Here is a 21462-nt window from a genome sequence, read left to right as displayed (position 1 = left end):
CGGTGGATTATAGATTCTTTTCCATCGCATGGACATATAACTCTGATTGGTGTAGAACCTTAGGTTGGAGGTCCATGCGACTGCGTATCAGTCGGTATTGATCTATGCATTCAGATTGGATATTCAGATTCGGTATTTTTCTACGCATTCAGATTCAGATTGATTTATACATTCGGACTGGGCTGTTCTTGTACTAGTTTTGTACTCCTGTGTGATATACAGAACCGCTCAGTTAGTAGTGTTGCCTACTTTGAACACATATGCCTTTAGACTAGAAGAGAAACACGCTAATGTGACAATCAAAATCGTAAAAAACAACCTTATATTTAGCGTAGGTATAATGAAACACTCAATCGATTTCGAGGGCAGCTAAAGGTCCCTCCTCATCAGGAGAAAGAAATACATAGAAAGAAGAAAATAGGAGAAGGAGTCACAGAAACACGTAGTGCTTATCAGCACTGCACGTGGTTATAACTAGATTTTTAATCAGAGTTGCACTGGCCGCCTACTTTTACTGAGCCAGCCAGTCTGATCAAGCATAAAGAAATATTAACGAAGTTAAAATAGGGAGCGGGAGGCAAATGCACATTACGCTCAAAATCTGAACTTCAAATAATGGAAAGCAACCACTGAACGGATTTTTATACCCTCTGGTAGTACCAAGCGCGAGGAGGTAACGCCATCTATCGGCAAAAATAATTGAATTAAGATAGTAGAATTTTAAAGGCATTAGGAAGGACTGGATTGGACTTCAAATCATTAACTAAACTTTCTAAATCTTTGTGAATGTGAAAAGCCTCAAGAAAATCCAATTCGCCTATGGAAGAAGCCTTTTGGATGATTTTTGCAGACCCAAAATCAAAATTATGGTTAAAAGTCCAGCTATGATACGCTATTGAAGACTTGTTAATTTCGCCTTTTTTGACATAAGATTCATGTTCCTTGATACGAAACTTCAACGCTCTTTTTGTTTGGCCAATATATCTTAAACCACACTGACATGATATACTATAAATTCCCCAAGAATTCAAGACAGAAACGCAATCTTTTAGAATCGAAGGGTGAATTTTATTAATAGGGGAGAAACCGACTTGAAAATTGAATTTCTGGAGAATCCGTGCAATTTTATAGCTAACAGAAGGATAAAATGGAAGCACGACAAGGTCATTAATATTATTTCTAACAGTGGAATGTCTTCTTTGATGGGAATCTGAAAATTTTTTGACGGCTTTATCAATAATCACGGGAGAAAATCCACGGTCAATCGCAACTGCTCTCAAATAATTAAGTTCATTGGTAAGCAAAGATTCAGAGGAACAAACTTTTAGCGCGCGGAAAACATAATAGTAAAAAGAAGCCATTTTTTGCTTAACAGGGTGGCATGACTTGGCATGGGGTGGTAAACAAACTGCAAAGGGTTTACGGTACACAGTGGTGCTAAAATCGGTTTCATTGCGGATTATAAGAATATCGAGGAAGGGGAGGGAATTGTTGGATTCAATTTCAAGAGTGAATTGGATAGCTGGATCAATTGAATTCATAATAGATAGAATCTCGGATAAATCCTCTTTATAACCGTCAAAAAGTGCGAAAGTGTCGTCAACATACCGAATCCAAAGACGAAAAGATAATTTATCAAATAATTTCATCTCAAAATTGTGCATATAAATGTCAGCAAGTACCGGACTGAGAGGATTACCCATAGCCAATCCTTCAACTTGACGAAAATATGTATTTTGGAAAACAAAGTGGGTTTGACTTAGAGAAACTTTAGTAAGCGAAACCAACTCATTAATTTCAGTATGTGTGAAGTGAAATTCCCGAAGCCTAGTTTCAAGACAATTTAGTGCCCCTTCGACCGGAACATTAGTAAACAATGATTTGACATCAAATGAAACCATAATGGAACGAAGTGGGGAAATATTTTTAAGTTTATCAATGACTTCAACAGAATTTTTTACAGTGTGAATATTGTTAGCAAGTAGAGGAGAAAATCTGGAAACTAAATATTTGGCCAAAGGATATGAAGCAGTACCTATGTTGGAAACAATTGGTCGAAAAGGAATACCGGTTTTTTGGACTTTTGGAAGAGCATAAAGTCTAGCGCAATTAGTAATAGGCGGAATAAGTGATTTCTTCAACTGAGTTGGCAGAATGTGGGAAGATTTAATAGCACTTTTTACTTTCATGAGGTCCGAAGTTGAAGGATCTTTAGGGATCGAGCAGTATGGGCCTTCATTTATCAATTTAGAGACTCCAGTAATATATGTGTGTTTGTCCATAACAACGATCTGTCCGCCCTTATCAGCTTTAGAGATAATGATATTAGTATCAGAATTAATTTCACGTAAGATCTCATTTTCCTTTTTGCTAAGATTAGAACACAAAGATTTATTGTTAAAATTAAAGTTATGAGTAATTAGGTGGCGGATTGTATCCTTCTGCGTTTCCGAAATTTTGGAGAATTTAAAGGCTTTCTCTATAGGGGCGATGATTTGAGGAATTGAAGGTTTAGATGTCTTTGAAAAGTTGAAATTATATTTTAATACTTTTAACTGATCCTCCGAAAGATTCCTATTGGAGATATTAACGATGGAGTTAACGTTTACAGTGGGAAGATCAGCTAGATAATTGGGACTATCCGACTGGTGTGTGAGTTTTTGGAATTTAGAAGTGAGCACATTTTTATGCCGTTGACAAACGGTATCGGTTCTAGACCAGGATGTATGTTCAAATGAGGAAAAATTTTCAGTGGAATTAGCAATTTTTAAATGGAGGTAATATAATTCAAATTCAATTTTAGATAAACGTTTGCGTGTGTCCCTTATAATGTGACGACGAAGTGCCAATTTGAATTTATGCAAAATTTTTGAAACGTGAACGGAAGCTTGAAGGCTACATTTCACATGTATAAATTTGGGAATGAAATTTTGATGTTTGCATTTAAGTAGAAACTGTAGATGATTCAAGAATTTCGTACGCTTAAGGCGTAACTTACAAAATCGGTTCCTGTCAGTGGACATATTGTGAAAAGGGCACAAGCAACATATATGAAAACATATGTTTTTGTCATTTGTTGATGAAAATTGTCTTCATTATTCATTGGTGTTTTTCATGTTATAAGTAATTACTTGTTTGGACTTTCGGAATTACATTTCTTTTGTTCACTTGATGTTTTTGTCATTTGTTGATGAAAATTGTCTTCGTTATTTATTGGTGTTTTTCATGTTATAAGTAATTACTTGTTTGGACTTTCGGAATTACATTTCTTTTGTTCACTTGTTTCTTGCTTGTGCCCTTTTCACAATATGTCCACTGACAGGAACCGATTTTGTAAGTTACGCCTTAAGCGTACGAAATTCTTGAATCATCTACAGTTTCTACTTAAATGCAAACATCAAAATTTCATTCCCAAATTTATACATGTGAAATGTAGCCTTCAAGCTTCCGTTCACGTTTCAAAAATTTTGCATAAATTCAAATTGGCACTTCGTCGTCACATTATAAGGGACACACGCAAACGTTTATCTAAAATTGAATTTGAATTATATTACCTCCATTTAAAAATTGCTAATTCCACTGAAAATTTTTCCTCATTTGTACATACATCCTGGTCTAGAACCGATACCGTTTGTCAACGGCATAAAAATGTGCTCACTTCTAAATTTCAAAAACTCACACACCAGTCGGATAGTCCCAATTATCTAGCTGATCTTCCCACTGTAAACGTTAACTCCATCGTTAATATCTCCAATAGGAATCTTTCGGAGGATCAGTTAAAAGTATTAAAATATAATTTCAACTTTTCAAAGACATCTAAACCTTCAATTCCTCAAATCATCGCCCCTATAGAGAAAGCCTTTAAATTCTCCAAAATTTCGGAAACGCAGAAGGATACAATCCGCCACCTAATTACTCATAACGTTAATTTTAACAATAAATCTTTGGGTTCTAATCTTAGCAAAAAGGAAAATGAGATCTTACGTGAAATTCATTCTGATACTAATATCATTATCTCTAAAGCTGATAAGGGCGGACAGATCGTTGTTATGGACAAACACACATATATTACTGGAGTCTCTAAATTGATAAATGAAGGCCCATACTGCTCGATCCCTAAAGATCCTTCAACTTCGGACCTCATGAAAGTAAAAAGTGCTATTAAATCTTTCCACATTCTGCCAACTCAGTTGAAGAAATCACTTATTCTGCCTATTACTAATTGCGCTAGACTTTATGCTCTTCCAAAAGTCCAAAAAACCGGTATTCCTTTTCGACCAATTGTTTCCAACATAGGTACTGCTTCATATCCTTTGGCCAAATATTTAGTTTCCAGATTTTCTCTTCTACTTGCTAACAATATTCACACTGTAAAAAATTCTGTTGAAGTCATTGATAAACTTAAAAATATTTCCCCACTTCGTTCCATTATGGTTTCATTTGATGTCAAATCATTGTTTACTAATGTTCCGGTCGAAGGGGCACTAAATTGTCTTGAAACTAGGCTTCGGGAATTTCACTTCACACATACTGAAATTAATGAGTTGGTTTCGCTTACTAAAGTTTCTCTAAGTCAAACCCACTTTGTTTTCCAAAATACATATTTTCGTCAAGTTGAAGGATTGGCTATGGGTAATCCTCTCAGTCCGGTACTTGCTGACATTTATATGCATAATTTTGAGATGAAATTATTTGATAAATTATCTTTTCGTCTTTGGATTCGGTATGTTGACGACACTTTCGCACTTTTTGACGGTTATAAAGAGGATTTATCCGATATTCTATCTATTACGAATTCAATTGATCCAGCCATCCAATTCACTCTTGAAATTGAATCCAACAATTCCCTCCCCTTCCTCGATATTCTTATAATCCGCAATGAAACCGATTTTAGCACCACTGTGTACCGTAAACCCTTTGCAGTTTGTTTACCACCCCATGCCAAGTCATGCCACCCTGTTAAGCAAAAAATGGCTTCTTTTTACTATTATGTTTTCCGCGCGCTAAAAGTTTGTTCCTCTGAATCTTTGCTTACCAATGAACTTAATTATTTGAGAGCAGTTGCGATTGACCGTGGATTTTCTCCCGTGATTATTGATAAAGCCGTCAAAAAATTTTCAGATTCCCATCAAAGAAGACATTCCACTGTTAGAAATAATATTAATGACCTTGTCGTGCTTCCATTTTATCCTTCTGTTAGCTATAAAATTGCACGGATTCTCCAGAAATTCAATTTTCAAGTCGGTTTCTCCCCTATTAATAAAATTCACCCTTCGATTCTAAAAGATTGCGTTTCTGTCTTGAATTCTTGGGGAATTTATAGTATATCATGTCAGTGTGGTTTAAGATATATTGGCCAAACAAAAAGAGCGTTGAAGTTTCGTATCAAGGAACATGAATCTTATGTCAAAAAAGGCGAAATTAACAAGTCTTCAATAGCGTATCATAGCTGGACTTTTAACCATAATTTTGATTTTGGGTCTGCAAAAATCATCCAAAAGGCTTCTTCCATAGGCGAATTGGATTTTCTTGAGGCTTTTCACATTCACAAAGATTTAGAAAGTTTAGTTAATGATTTGAAGTCCAATCCAGTCCTTCCTAATGCCTTTAAAATTCTACTATCTTAATTCAATTATTTTTGCCGATAGATGGCGTTACCTCCTCGCGCTTGGTACTACCAGAGGGTATAAAAATCCGTTCAGTGGTTGCTTTCCATTATTTGAAGTTCAGATTTTGAGCGTAATGTGCATTTGTCCCTCGCTCCCTATTTTAACTTCGTTAATATTTCTTTATGCTTGATCAGACAGACTGGCTCAGTAAAAGTAGGCGGCCAGTGCAACTCTGATTAAAAATCTAGTTATAACCACGTGCAGTGCTGATAAGCACTACGTGTTTCTGTGACTCCTTCTCCTATTTTCTTCTTTCTATGTATTTCTTTCTCCTGATGAGGAGGGACCTTTAGCTGCCCTCGAAATCGATTGAGTGTTTCATTATACCTACGCTAAATATAAGGTTGTTTTTTACGATTTGCCTTTCTTTTAACATTTCGCTGTTTGTTACATGAAGGGGAAAAGTTGCAGGTAATGACAATGAAACTAATATCAAAAGTGCATTTAATGACCCTTTCTAGAAATGGCTGGGAAAAATAGCTACTGAAGCCGAATTGTACCACATAACTTAAAGATTCGGTCTATTCAGATGTTTAATTCGGATTGCTTCGTTGGACGGATGGTGGGAGTAGCTGATCAAAAACATGAAATAATTATACTTTAAGAAGAGCTAATTATGACTTAAAGACCTAAAAACCTTAATTTGCGAATTTCTAATAAACTCACGTCCTTACGTAGTCTGAAGATGTTGAAAATTTAATTCCACTTATTCCAAGTATATTTCTCCTTAAGAATATGGAATCCAGAGTGGGCAACCTAAGTGTAATTGATGCAAACCATTGTCGTAAACGGATCCATTATCTAGCCACTTCTTCGAATGTTTGAAACTGCTTTTTTGCTGTGAATGTTTTTAGAAGCTGATTACGAAGTAGGATTGGAAGCATTTCTATACTAATGTCAAATTAAATCAAACTGTTCTTATCGGAAGTAACTTTAATAAATTATGAGCTTCTTTGCGAAAATTATACAACTAAAATCTGATAAGGACAACTCCTAACTGTTAAAATCGAAACTTTCATGGGTATTGCAAAGTGACAAATATAAGGAATTTTTGCTTTATAATTGCAAGGTGATGAATCTTGAAATTCGTTTTCCCGGGATGACAAGAGTACTGTGAGATTTTCACCAGGTCTGCAGGAGCTTGAAACTGCAATAGACAAGAAGATTCCGGGTGCTACCTGCCCATAAATCTTCTGTTTTCAGGTTGGTGATGTCTACTTTTAGTCGGTGGAATTAACAATTAAGAAAGGAAAGCTAAGTTAGGCAAATTTTAAAACTTGACCAAGTCAGCATTCTTATTAATATGTGAAGCTAAAATTGAATGTTCGATATCAGATGCTTGTGGCGGTTGTGATCGAAGGGGTTTCTATTATCCGTCTATCCATAACTATGATAGTCCCAAGAATGACGAGGATATTCAAAGTTCCACTGTATTCAGTCGGAAATAAAATAAATAAAAATAAATTATGAAATGAATAAAATGTTGAAAGCTTGATTTTGTAATTGTTTAGACGAGGGTTTCTTAAACGCTTTTTTTGTCGCGACCCCTTTTTATCACTGAGATTTTTTCGCGACCTCCAGGACCCCAAAATATTTACAAAACTTTCAGTTTTTTCACTTGTACTGTAATATACTATTGCAGTTTTAGGTCATTAATTTCTAATTTTAAAACATAGAACAATTTGAAAATTTTAAATAAGTAACAGACGAAATGACAGCGTCACGTGCAAAGCAAGGAAAATGAACACTTATGTGATAAAAAGAAATGCGTCGAAACGTTTTCGTTTTTTTCTTTGTCTGTATTCTCTTATCTTTATCTATTTTCGTATACATTGTGTAAAAATATTTGTAATTGTAAAATTATTATAATAAGTTAAAAAAATATCAAAATTGCTAAAATTTTGGCGCCCCCTGCTGCAGATCCCTCGACCCCCTTGGGAGTCGTGACCCACAGTTTAAGAAACCCTGGTTTAAGCCATATTGATGTTAATCATAATGCAGTCGGCTAATTATAATGCAGTCGCGATCACATTTCTAAACCTATCATTTTTGAAAGTACTAAAAAACATTCAAGAAGAGAGAATACAATAGTTAATTTGTCGATGGGGTGCCGTAATGAAAACAGCATAGGAATAAAAAAACTGTTATTTGTATGTTATTATTATTATTATTTTTTTTTACAAATTTATAACAAAGAGTAAAAGTTAATCTTAAAATATCGTTTTTTTTTTCGTAAACTATTTTTCTGTATATATCTAAAATAAGTTTCGTTGAAAAGCTAAAGTGCTTTATAATGAAGTCTTCATTTAAAAAAAAATAAAAAGGTACACAAAAGAAAGTTAATTTTATAATTTAGTATATATGCAATGAAATGCAACACTTAAAATGGCAAAAATAGTTTTCAAGAATTACTTGAAATATGAACTAAACAAACTATATTTGAAGTGCTTTTTTAATGCTGATACTGTAGTAAATATCAAAAATTGTTTTTCTTTCAACATCCTCAATGGAACTAATATCAAAGGATTAAGCAGTTTAGAAAAAAAAAGTAATGGAGAAGAAAATAATTAAGTTCTCTCCTAATGCTGCTGCTGCTTGATTATTTTATCTTTTACTACGGAATGGCTATTTTAAGATTCCGAGTTCAATACCCGACAACTGTTTTTCTATTTATCAACTACAAATACTTCATATCCTATCCGCGAACAATCTTTTATCATGTGACTATCGTTAGAAAGCTTTTCCTCACACGAAATACGAAAGCTTATGTAAGCTTGCTTGTCTGTCTTCATCAGCGAGCGATACCTGAAGCTTCAAAGATAAGGTGGAATGAAATCTCTTACAGCATCTATCTCTCTAAGACAACCACTTCCGAAAGTGACCAGAATTTCTTAGGATTAGGATTAGACAACATTAAAGTAATTTAGAGTAATTCTTATGAATATATATATTAGGGACTGAATCTCAGAAAATACTTCCCTACGACAATTACTTTAAAAAATGACCTACATTACTTAGTAATGGTACTGAATATCACTTCATTAAAGCGACAACCTTCATAGAAGATCAAAATCGGCTGGTGTGTAGTCATCTAAAAGGCTTAACTTTACAAGGAAGCAGCTTTGATAGAAAAGTGGTACGCTATACTGGTGTTTATTTTATAGCTGTTATTCTTTGTTATTAATCTGTAAACTGCTACCTAGCAGCCAATGTGATTTACTTTACATGTCACGGTTAGTTAATCGCATTTATAATGAGTAGACACATAAATGTATTGGATCAGCTCTAAGAAGAACACCTCCGGATTTAACGATTTTGGTTTTCTGAGGATATTCTCACTTAAGAGAGGCGATGTTCAATGTCGTTGTTTATTTGCGTTCTAAAAATAGTGGATACTTGTAGAGGTGATCTTATTAATTAAATAATAGCCAAGAAAAAAATTTATTAACATCGTATCTCGTCGTTCATACTGAAAATAATGCACAGAAGATTTCATTGTTTGCGACATTAAATTTAACAATAGTCTAATTAGCTGCACAATCTGCGAAGTCAATGTCTAGTTGAAATGAAAAAATATTTGGACTAGTTAATGTTAATATCATTAAAAGATATATGTAAATAAACTGCAAGCCGTTAAAGTAGCTGTACTATGAAGGAAGTTTATAGTAAATCTGAAGTTTTTAAAGAGGTAGAACATGTTTGGATATGTAAAATATTAGCATTTCATTGCATGCTTGCATTATAAGTAAGAATAATAACATCTTGAAGCAGATTGACAAATTGAAATAAAAAGGCAGTGCACTAGGAGGAAGAGGCACCCACACCTGGCACTGCTCAAGGCAGCCTCACACGATTAATCATCTCAACCTCTAGAGCGATCCAAGGAGGCAGTTCGTTTGTTTGACATTAACTGTTCCCTCAATGTTGACCAAGGGGACACAAACCCCCAAGGACAACCTTCGATATCAAAGCATGTAGCCCACAACCAAGGGACAGACAACTCAGTACCATATGATTCCTGCCAAGCCCGAGCCTACTACCGAATAAACGACGGTTCTAGTCACTTTGATGACTGTTAATTTTCCCCCAGAACTCGAGTCTGCCTAGATTCGACTTCTGGAGAAAATTAAGTCTTCACAGTGACTAGAAACATCCTTTATTCCGTGGTAAAAAGGCAAATCAAAATACCGATTTTTCATTCAGAAAACGTGTTTAGTCATAATTGTTTTAGTCGGAAGTCGTTTGAGAAACCTCAGCATGAGTCAGTCAAAATTCTATCGCCGGAGAATCAAAATCTTCCAGGACTGCGGATCATTCTGTCGTGCAGATGGTGCTCCCATTGGTCGAGATCCAATGATCCATGAGTTCGGGAAGGCCACACACAGCGGCATGTGGGATTTCTCAGCGGTCTCTGTTCACTAATGCCCGAAATAACAAAGACTATGCCGTGGAGCCTTCTTCATCTACAGTTCAACAGGACAAAGAAAAATCGCATGTTTCTCATACTGTTCGACGTTTTCTCAATGCAATGGATATTCGACTCTTACCTTGGCCGACATGTTTGCTAGATTTCTCACCAAATTAAAAGTCTTCTGAATGATCTGATTTGTAGCATACAACTAAAACCGCATGGACTAATAACCTTAATTATCATCCAAAGTCCATGACCATGACCATGGCCAGCTATACAGTAGCTGTTATTGTTACCAGAGGTGAATGTTCAGCGCACTGATTTCTGAATGTTTTGTATTTCAAAATTACTTGAAATTTTGATCATTATAACCATGTATTAAAATTTGTTTCTAAAAATATATGATTCTGCTAGCTGCTTTCTTTCATAGTATAGCAGTTTTAGTAGTCATCAGCATACCATAAACGCGGTCACTGATACTTAGCCGACAACCACACTTAGCTGACGAGACACTTAACATATGGGATAGGTCTGCAGCTCAGAAATTCGTGCCTCGTGGTCTGCGACCACCTAACAAAAGTAGGTTTGGTTTCGTTCGGTTTATGTAATTACGGTAAAGTGAGAGGACTATCTGCCTAAGGGGAGGGATACCTTCGTGGAGGACTTTTAAATTAAAACTGGCTCGTGTACCCATTACACGAAAACACCTATGCGGCCAGTCCGTTCGCGGTATTCGAACTTCAGACCGAACTACCTGTGCTCAGCGACTTTACCACTCGGCGGCTGCTGGGCCTAACAGAAATAGAGTGACCCTTTTACTTAATATATAAAATAGTAACGTAAAATAGTAGTGAAATGAAAAGGTATTAGAAATTTGAAAGCATTAGGAAGAGCGAGATTGGAAAATTAATATCATTAACTAAACAAGAAAAATTATTCATGATGCTTGAAAGGAACCCAGTTGATTAAATGAAGAAACTTTACGGACAATTTTTTCAGATCCCGTATTAAAATGTTAGTAAGTGATCGTCGTACTTAGCTAAAAAAATTATTTTTTCCTTTTGAAAATTAATTAATATTCTCTGACGAGAAATTTCAACGCTTTGGCCAATATTCAACAAACAGCACGATATACGTATATCAAACTACGCTAGATTACATAAGAATTCAAAGCACATATGGGATATTTAAGAATCGAAAAATGAATTTTACTGATAAGTGAAAAAAATGACTTAAATATTGAACTTACGGAGAAAACGAGAAATTTTATAATCGATAGTAAGTTTAACTAATTATTGGGTACGTGTCAGCTAAACGTCACTGTCGGCTTAATGTCCTGTTGACTAAAAGTCTTGACAGTTAAATGTCCCGTAATTAAATGTCCTGATGGCTAACTCTCTGTGTTGGCTAAATGTCCTGTCGGCTAAGTCTCCTTGTAGGCTAAATGTCCTGTCAGCTAAGTGTCCTTGTCAGCTAAATGTCTTGTCGGCTAAATGACCTGTCGGCTAAGTGTTCATGTCGACTAAATTTCCTGTCGGCTTAGTGTCCGTGTCGGCTAAATGTCCAGTCGCCTAACTGGTGTCGGTTGTCTCGTCGTCTAAGTGGTTGACGGGTAAGTGTTCCGGGCCCTCATAAACGTATATATGCTAATACAAGTGAATGTGTAGAGTCATTAGGTTATTTTGAAGCAGGAAACGTGAAAAATGTTCAGTCTCCTTGCTGGGACTCGAACCCTGAACTTCTCGAATACGCGCCGAGTATGCTTCAATTACACCACGAAGGCATGCGGAAAGGAGGGAGAAGCTATCATATAAATGTTGCGTTACTATTACTAAACTGAATGTTTATAAACAGAAAACAATATTAATTCCACTAGTCACGATTTAATGACGATATCGTTAATATCACTAAATAGCGTACTGCTTTGTAACCATCAAACGCTTTGTGATATTAACTGCATTTCCTGTAGACAGTTTTTTGAGAAAGGGTGATAATAACATTGCTAATTATGGTTTTTTGGGGGAGGGAATAGCTCAAGGCTGGTAATCAGAATTCTGAGACGTATCGTTACTTATTCGGTGTTTTGGCTGTGTTCGAGTGAAGTTCTGATAATAGTTTCATTGTTCCGTCGGCTTATGTGTTATCATCTTATCGTGATTTCCTCGTCTTTCAGCGGGCTCCTTATCAAGCGATGCACGAACATTTTACCAGAAGTAAAATCGGGAAGATTTGATTTAATTGCACTTGTTCAGTCCTTCACCTTTCTGTCTAGTGGCCTTGTTCTACTTCGTACACAACCGAAGAAGAATATAGGTTTTCTTGGAATCTAGGGAGCGGAACCAATACCCGATAATATTAGGAACAATTGCCTCCCATCTGATCATGATGTGGTTTTGTGTCATGAACTTCAGAGCATTTAGTAGCACCTTTTCAAATTTATTTCTTTGAATCATCTACATTACTCCTACTAAGATGAAACCCCTTTTCAGAGTGTGAAGCTTTATACTAATAAGTGTTCTTATTAATTGTTTTTTCAGTTTAGATTTTTATTATATTTTCCCCTTGTTGCAGAATAACAGGAAATACCCGAAATCATTAGACATTTCTTTGGGAAGATTAACTTGAAAAACACTTTAATCTGCTAAAACAATTCGAGTTCTCTGATATATAAAATGATAATTATAACAAGGGAGCTATGTATTTATTTTAAGGAATTATTGTATATGACCGTTCATGCTTCTGGCTTAAAGTGGTTAACACATCCAGCTGACAGCTAAAGAATCCGTGCTTAGAATTTCGGCGATGGCACAGTTGAGTTAATTAAGTAAACAGTTAAATTAATTTCGGGGCGGGCACAGTTAAAGAATTATCTGATCTTCCATGCATGCTGTTATGGTGTAACTGTGACTCGAAGGGCAATGAGGGCATAAAAATTTTAACATTTCTCTGTGCTGAAAGACTAATAATCTTTGTATAATATTATAAATATTTTCTGTTGTTTAAGGGCTTATTTTACCACATTTGCATATTAAGTTTTACTGCGACTTCTGCTTTAATGAGTTGATACTCCAGGAATAATTCATTCTCAGTTATTCTTTTAAGTGTTCTTATTCTCTCGTATTTAGATTCAATAAATAGTTTTTTAATAGTCCTCTTGTGTTTAATAAACTAAGACTGTTATCTTTAGAAGCAATGGTATAATCTATTATAAAACGCAGTCTAAACACGTTTTATGGTATTATAAGCATGTGGAACATTAATTTTGAAATGCACTTTGTGATACCAGCTGGCCAAATAATTTTCTATTATTCAAACATACTCAAATATTGTTTTCTCTTTAATAATTAGAAAAATGTTTGACCGTCATCATATAATTAGATAAATATTGATAATATTCTCAGGCCAATAAGCGTAGGCACTAGTTCTAATGTGGTCTAATTCATCGCAATTCAGATACTCCCATTATTAAGGAATTTTTTAATCATAAAATGAATTCGAAAGTGAAACGTACATGCTTTATTTCAAGAAAAAGTAACAACATTTCGAAATCAATACAAGAAATAGTTTTATAAACTACACAAAAAACACCTTGACGATTTTATGCATTCTTTTCACAAGATACATTAGCTGGAAATCTTCCTACGTCAATAGAATTGTTATCTGAAAGAAAAAAAATATTTATTTAAAGAGTTAGCTATAGGTGCATGAAGAAGATGTTGCTGCCTAATAAATATAAATTTCTTAATGTAATCAGCATTCAGAAAGCAGAATGTAACAGCAGAGCCTTTAATTTTTCTACTTTAATAAGAATAATTACAGTATTACCTTGATTTGTGCATTGTAAAAACTTACAAGTAACATCATATAGCTATACGATTTTTATAAATTGAAACTTCAGTTATCTGAATGGAGGCCGAAACATTCTAGGTAACCGAAATCGACTTATTTTTTCCTATAAACTATGGAAACTATTGTAGAGCCATTAGGACATTATTATTATTTTTTTTGGAAGCAGCCAAGATGAAAAATTAACAACCGCCTTCTTCGGGAATCGAACCACGGACCTCTGGAGTACTGGCCCAGCGTGCTGAACCACTAAACCACGAAGGCACGCTAGGAAAGTGGGAGAAATACCTTATATACTCCCCTTTTTAAAGGGCGATTAGGGTTTTAGGGGACCTAGTCGCCAAATCCTGGGTGCGGAGAATCATCATCCACAACCCTTTTAGTTCGGACGCCACTTGTGGAGCCATTAAGTAATTTTTTGGAAGCCAGAGAGATGAAAAATATGCAACGGCCTTCGCCGGGAATCGAACCACGGACCTCTGGAATACCGGCCCAGCGTGCTGAACCACTACACCACGAAGGCACGCTAGGGAAGTGGGAGAAATACCTTATACTATTATCAAAGCTTAAAGTATAGCACTAAGAAGCAAACACTCATATGATAATGCATTTGCTGCTATTAAAATTATGAATAAGTTTGTTTTGAGTTCTTTCTTTTAAAGGTATTGACAGATATAAGCTTATGACGATCTCGCCATTGTTTGGTGAGCTGTGTACATGAAAATCATCTTTTGGTTAGAAATTTCAGTCTTCACTGTTCTTCTATGTAATATAAAGAATTTTTTTATTATTCTAAAATATATATAGTGAACGATTATCTTCCGTAGATGATCATCTCTGAATATGACCAATCTTTCTTAACATTAATAAATGTTAGTATTGAACATTAACATCTTTATCACGGAAGATCAAATTCACCTGTGTCTAAGAGCATGGGTGATCCTTATTTAAGAAAGCTTTATTGTATTTTATTTATTTTTAAGAAAAGAGCTATACACATATTGATTTAAAAGAACTGGTGATGATTTATTGCTGCTTTTGCGCTGCTTGTTTATTGCCACTGCTTCAGTTGGAAAAATGCAGTAAAACCTGCAATGGAAAACGTATAATTTACTGCGATGAAAAACTTATAATGAATTATTGAAGGAATTAACCAAATTTTAATGAATTACACTAAAATCCCTCTGACAGCCATACAGAGTTACCCAGATTATTTTCTTCTGGAACTGTGGTCACTGAATAGCTGATATTGAGTATAGTTGATGTTTTTTTATGTGCTCAGAAATGCTGATCTTTTTTATATCTCCGATTGATGCAAATTTGTTTAATGAGCATCTGGTCTAACCGTGCTGTCACACACATGAAGATGATATGTGTGCAAGTCCCTCCAGTTAAATCCAAAATCTACAGATATAAAACCTGCTCGTACGCTGTCAAAAATATTGTATTGTACGCTATCGAAAATAGTATAAAAATATTTATATATTTATAACAGTATATTTATAACCACTTGAAATGTTACTATTATTTTTTATTAACCATTTATTTTGTGTTTTGGATCTTTACTGTTACTTTTCCCTTCCGTTTCTTCGCTAGAATGCAAATTAGACTGAGTATTTAAGTTGAGATTGTATTTTAAGACACAGCGTGTTTCTGCCGGTTGTGCGTGCACGTTTCGTTTCTTCCAGCTTTGATAGCCTGAATTACTCGGCTTTGCATTATTGCAGCTGAATATTTGAATACGTACGTGGGCTAGAATAGTGAGTCCAGTTTCCCGTTAAATTAAATTGTGTAAGTCTTTGACTACTAGCTTAGTTTAAAATTTGAATTTACTGTTATCTCATGCGCTGGCTGAGTTTGTCAAGCACGAGACGTGCTCTTAATTTTTTATTAATAAATTTCTGTTTAAATAAAAAGATTACTTCAAGACTTTGTCGTTACCTTCAGAATGAGCGATCATTCGCTACAAGTCTAATAGGAGTTTTGACACTAGTTTATGTTACTAAGAAAGTAAAACTCTAAATACTCGTTAAAATCTGTGAATAAATTATTAAATATAATCTGTGAATTGCTTGATTAGTGTATTAGATCTCACCTTCACACAGTTTCAGAGAACTATGAGACCGGAAGATTTTAGCAAAAGGGCATTTATTATAGCATTAGGATTTTATTGTATTTCGAAAGTTGCCTTTCGGTTTACGTAGGACGCTTGCTACATTTCAGCGTGACATGGATACTATTTCAAGATTAATCGTGGGGAAATGTATGTTGATTAATTTAAATAACATGTCGGTCATCAAGCTAGAACAAAAAAAATTGAGATTTAGAGCTTCTGTATCACGACAAGATGTCGGCTTGAGATTAAATGTAGCAAAGTCCCCATGAAAGAAGTGAGATTTTGCGATGTAAAAATTCTCAAAACGTTATACAGACAAATGAGTGAAAAATAATAGCTATAAAAAACTATTCTTCACCTAAAATTAATCATTGCGAAAAGCTTAAGGTAGTTTCTAGGACTTCTTTCTAGTGTAGGTCAGTTATTAAATATTTTTCAAATATTGCTGAACGTTCTTCGAATTGAAATGGTACAGTCGTGTGATCGGCTGAAGCCAATGTAGCCTTAAAAAGATGAAAACCAGTTTTAATTTATTAAATTTTATGAGGATTTATCTATTTGTTTTTGACTAATAGTTAATTCAGCGTTAAAGCACTTTTCTGTCGCTTTCCTTTTCACCCACGCTTCTCATGCCAGAATGTAAATGAGATAGCGAGAGTTTATTCAGATAGAGGGAGAAAGAAGTGCTAGCGAAGTTGATTTTAGAGCGTGTTCAACCTACTTGCCTAAATAGCAATTTGATTCTGTGGCGTTGAGTGCTTCTAGCCATTAAGCTTGTTTCGCCGTTTTTCTACAAACCAAAGCCTCTTTGCGCGTTACTTTATCCCGCAAGCCTTTTACTAACCTAACTACATTTAATTTTAGTTCAGCATTATTTGTTTAAGTCGGAAGTGTTGTCCTTGTCTGTGAAGATTTTTGTGTTCGAATAAAAGGGCCTCATAAACCCTTCTTTTGACTTTTGTCTATCTACAGTTTAGGACAAGAGGATTATTCCTCTATAGTCTTTCTAGAGCTCATGAGTGATACTAAAGAGAGTGGGACTGTATAATTTAACCATATTAACACATGTCTTTAACACATATCACGCCATAGGTGACAACCTTCACTGGAAATACATCATCTTGAGGTAACTCAAATGCACCGCATGAAGAAAGGGTGCAAAACGGGAAAAAGATTTAAATCAGATTTAATCAGTACAGAAGTGGTGGGACCGAAGACTTGATCGATATGGACCGAAGACTTGATCGATATGGACCGAAAAGGGTTTTTCACAGTTCAATATGGCATTGTTTTTCTGTGAAAGCGATCTCAGTCCTGATTGGTATAGGGGTTTAATGATGCTGTCTACCATTTGTTTTGATGCAAGTTCGAATCCCACACAAGGCGTGGATGTTTGTAAGTTTGTGCGGCAACGTTTGTGCGGCATGAACACATTAAAAATACAGGCCAGCCGAAACTCCTCTCAATTGGTTCTTTAACAGGGGAAGAAAAACTCTTGGATCCTTCACCTGGGGCTTTTTCCATCAAAATTCGGGCATAGTTTTTCATAATGTTAGTACGAACACTGTGCGAAACCAATGGTGGATACTGGTGTCCTTGTGAATTCTTCTGGTTTGGTGAAGGTGTTCGCCTTAGAGATCTAGAATATGAGTGATTTTCAATACCGAAATTTAGTGTTCTCAAAAAAATATTGGCTACTTTTAGATGGAATCATCTACTGGATATCCATGATAGCTACCACAGCGCACTGATAGAAGGAAATTAATAAATTTTACATTCTTTAAAATTTTGTAAAACTAAATTTATTCAAAAAACTTAGATCAACATACATTTTCAATCAAAGTACTTAAAGTAAAGTTAGCTGAGTGATAAATTACTTAGATCTCTACTGGTTACCACTTTCTGTAGATATTGGAAATATTTCAAAGTCTGATAATTAATAATTTTGTTTTAATTCTTTATAACTGTGACAGTAAAGAGCTAGAAGCATATAATTATTCCTCTTTCCATCTCGTATTTTTTTCGTTTAGGCCAATAGAAGGCAATTCATGTCCTTTGTGCGGCTATGAGTGACCTTGCTCAGGATAATTTACTCCTAAAATACGGATGCTATATTTCTCTACGTAGCACTTTTTTTAACTATTGAAAGATAACGGTTGAATAAGAATAATAAATTTAATTTTATAATTTTAATGTGTTAGTAGAAAGTTCGAGAAGAAGACGATAAGTTATAAGAGCGTATTCTAATCCCACTTTAATTTCTAAAAAAATCCGGATTGTGTGAATGAATTTATCATTTGCTAGATGTTATATGTAGAAATTAATTTATTCAACTCAGTAAATACTTTTCAAACTCCAGAATCTTTGAAATTTCCGACTGAATTATTCAGAAATCTAAATGAGGTTGATATACGTCTTGATCTCAGCTTATTGAATATATGAAAAATTGTAAGGTATTTGTCCCGCCGCCTGTGTGGTGTAGTGGTCAGCACGCTCGGCGCGTATTCGAGAGGTCCGTGGTTCGGGTCCTGGTGAGGGCATCGTTCATTTTCCGTCTCTCCTGCGTAAAAAAATCTAATGTCTCTACAAAATCACAGAGCAAATTATATCCTAATTTGTGTGCTTTCATTTTATTTTCCCCAGTTGGACTTGCTTTATCTTGTAACAAATTCTAATTATGGTTACGGGGAGGGGAAAAAATGCTCAGTCAAATGTAAAAGTGCAGCTGGCTAGAGTTTTGTCTAGTCGAGTAAAATAATCTGTACTGACGTCTAACAGCAAAGGCACTTCTATCGTGAAGTAATAGAAAGAAAGAAAGCAGGTAGTTCTGGTGTTTGGCATCGGAAAGGGTAAAAAGCAGTAAAAAATGACGCTTCTAATGAATCAGAATAGGAACTGAATGTCGTATCAAAGTTCTTGTGTCCTTAACATGGATTATGAAAATCCCTTAAAACGTACTGATGTTTAAAGAAATAATTACATAATGCACAAAACAATCAAACCACGCTATAGAACGTTTGAAGAAAGAACGAATCATCTTGAAAATGCACTCCGTACCAAAGCATGCTGAAGATTATTGGAAACTATCTGCGAAGATTTAAGATTTTCTTTAGAACACTTACTGAATATTCCTTAAAGGTTTGATTTGCTTTTGTGCGCTTTTGGTTTTGCTCCATTGAAGGCGATACCTAACGGAATAAATCTTTGCTCTGCTTCTCAAATAGTGTTCCCAAGACAGAGTATAGTTACGTACGCTACCTCAAGAACTTGGTAAAGAAGAAATCCAGAAGTGTTTTTCTGGTGATAACATTGCTCATTGACAATAATGGCGAACGGTTCTTAACACAGTGAACTCTTTGGTGGTAACCACATTCTGTAGAAGAAAACTTCGCAATTTGATCATCACTTCTGAGAACACAAATAAAACTCAATGTTGATCATTATCTCTGTCTAACAGAATTTCTTTCATTGAATATCAAAATCACATGAAAAAATGAATAGGTATCCTAATGAGGGCTCGATATCATGAACGCTGCACAACGATTAAAACGCAATTACTGCGCATAAAATTTAATATAGGATAAATTTAATTCATGTGATTAAGGATTTTAAATTCAAAGGAATTTTTTTTACATTATTGTGGCAACTTTGGGAGTTAAAACTAAGCTGTCGTATACTTAATTCTGTAACCTTGCTAGCATTTTCAGGGTTTGGAATTTAGGGTGAGGTCAGAGAAAGAAAGAGTTTTCTGAATATGTGTTGGCGAAATGAACTAGAAGGAATGAATTTCGATGGCCAGTTAAGCCGGCCGCATGTTTTCCTGAAATCGCCATGGCAAGAGAGCAATTCAATGTTATTTTTTTCGCTTTTGCCTTTTTCCGAGAAAGGGGCTGAAATTTCTAATTCATTAGCTGTAGGAACTCAGAAATCCCTCGGAAGAACTACTCTTTTTTTAACTAGATGCATATAAAGGTTTTCGACTTTCAAAGATAGTCTGCATTCTTTTCTCTGCTTTGGATGAACTTTCAGTTTTGAAAGCTAACGAGAGGATCAAATTTGTTTTCATGGGGTTTGAAGACGGCCCGGTTGCGGATGCAAGGTGAGTCATTACCGGTCGCAGTTTTTTTCGATTTGTTCCGGTTAGGAGGACATTTTCCTTAAATATTGGTTATTGGACGGTAATTATTATTGTTTTTTGAATTGATCTACAATTTTTTTCGCGCGTATATTCTGAGGTTTCTTCGTAGCTTCCACGGTTTTAGTATTCAGGATCTGAGTTGATAAGTTTTGAGCAGAAAAACAGTCAAGGTGTATGTATTCCCTTGTCAGCGTGCCCTGGACCCCATGTCTAGCGGAGGGAAGTCATAGTACAATGCACGATGCAAACTCATGCCATTGAGGGCTTTTTTCTGTGTCAACGGTAGCAGCTCCAGTCTCCTTGACCAGGTGGAAAGCTTGCAGTTGCAGAAGCTGCAAGTCATTTCCGAAATGCAGCTTTGATATTCAAATTACTATTTGCATTTTTTTGGTCACCGAATCTTTTTGGCTTAAAAAGTACTGTAACATTGAAGTGGGACGCAGAAGAGCATGTGCTTCGAAGGAGTGCGCTGGAGAAGCCCCGAAGTTTAAACCTGTGGCTTTCCTCGCACAGACAAGCTAGCGAAATGTGTCTATGGATTCCATATGAAGCACATGTGAGGAGGATCCTTTCAATATCTGGATTGTCCATTGTCTTGGTGTTGATTCCGTGGTCGGGTCCAGTCCTTTCAGTTGAGTAATGTCTTGGTGTTGTGGTGGACTGTGCAACTAGACGTCATGGTCTTTACTTTATTATGTAATTATTTCTATTGAATTTCTGTTTTATTTTTACTTTATTAATTTTAACTGTTTAGTAGTAAATTAAATTAATAACTGTTATTGTGTTATTAATGCTAATTAATAACAGATAATTAACAATTATTGTGTTATTAATGTTAATTAATAACATATAATTAACAATAATTATATTTCATAATTAAAAATTGGTAATAATAACTAATATTTAATAATAATTTTAATCAAGTGAAGCTATTTTAATTTAAGAATTTATATTAATTAATTTTTCTTTACTATGTTAATTATACTTTTACATTTAAAGGGGTAAAAGGGGTATGTATTTAAAAAGAATGAATTCAGAAATTCAGTGTCAGATGTAACTGATAATAAATTAAATAAGCCTTATTATAGTTCATTTTTAAGAGAATATTATTAGCCACTTGTAGTCATTCTGAATTATTTTTATGTTTCCGTTAATTCGAGATAATTTAACAAATGCGTTAAAACGTAAATTAGTGCATGTTTATATTATTTTTGGTCTACCATGTCACTCAGTGTCTCATCTTCACGCTTTAAGAAACATGAGGCTTTATGTTCGAACCTGC

The 21462-nt window shown here is 35.0% G+C and overlaps 1 protein-coding gene and 1 long non-coding RNA gene across 6 annotated transcripts in view; one reads left to right on the top strand and one right to left on the bottom strand.

Annotated features, from left to right (window-relative positions):
* LOC146999538 (uncharacterized) overlaps positions 1–21462 on the top strand; it is a 171739-nt gene that overhangs the window by 76137 nt on the left and 74140 nt on the right. The gene's annotated exons all lie outside the window — the stretch shown is intronic.
* LOC118197584 (pancreatic lipase-related protein 2-like) overlaps positions 13582–21462 on the bottom strand; it is a 41745-nt gene continuing 33864 nt past the window's right edge. The window contains exon 7 of the mRNA XM_085827399.1: positions 13582–13740. Coding sequence (XP_085683525.1) covers positions 13679–13740 — 62 coding nt within the window. The 3' untranslated portion in view covers positions 13582–13678. The remainder of the gene's footprint in view (positions 13741–21462) is intronic.

Source organism: Stegodyphus dumicola, chromosome 1, assembly GCF_044657685.1.
Source record: "Stegodyphus dumicola isolate Sdum_Otavi_A_Nest chromosome 1, ASM4465768v1".
In the NCBI taxonomy this organism is placed as follows: domain Eukaryota; kingdom Metazoa; phylum Arthropoda; class Arachnida; order Araneae; family Eresidae; genus Stegodyphus; species Stegodyphus dumicola.
The sequence above is the reverse complement of the archived record's forward strand: the minus strand, read 5'-3'. Positions and strand labels throughout refer to the sequence as shown.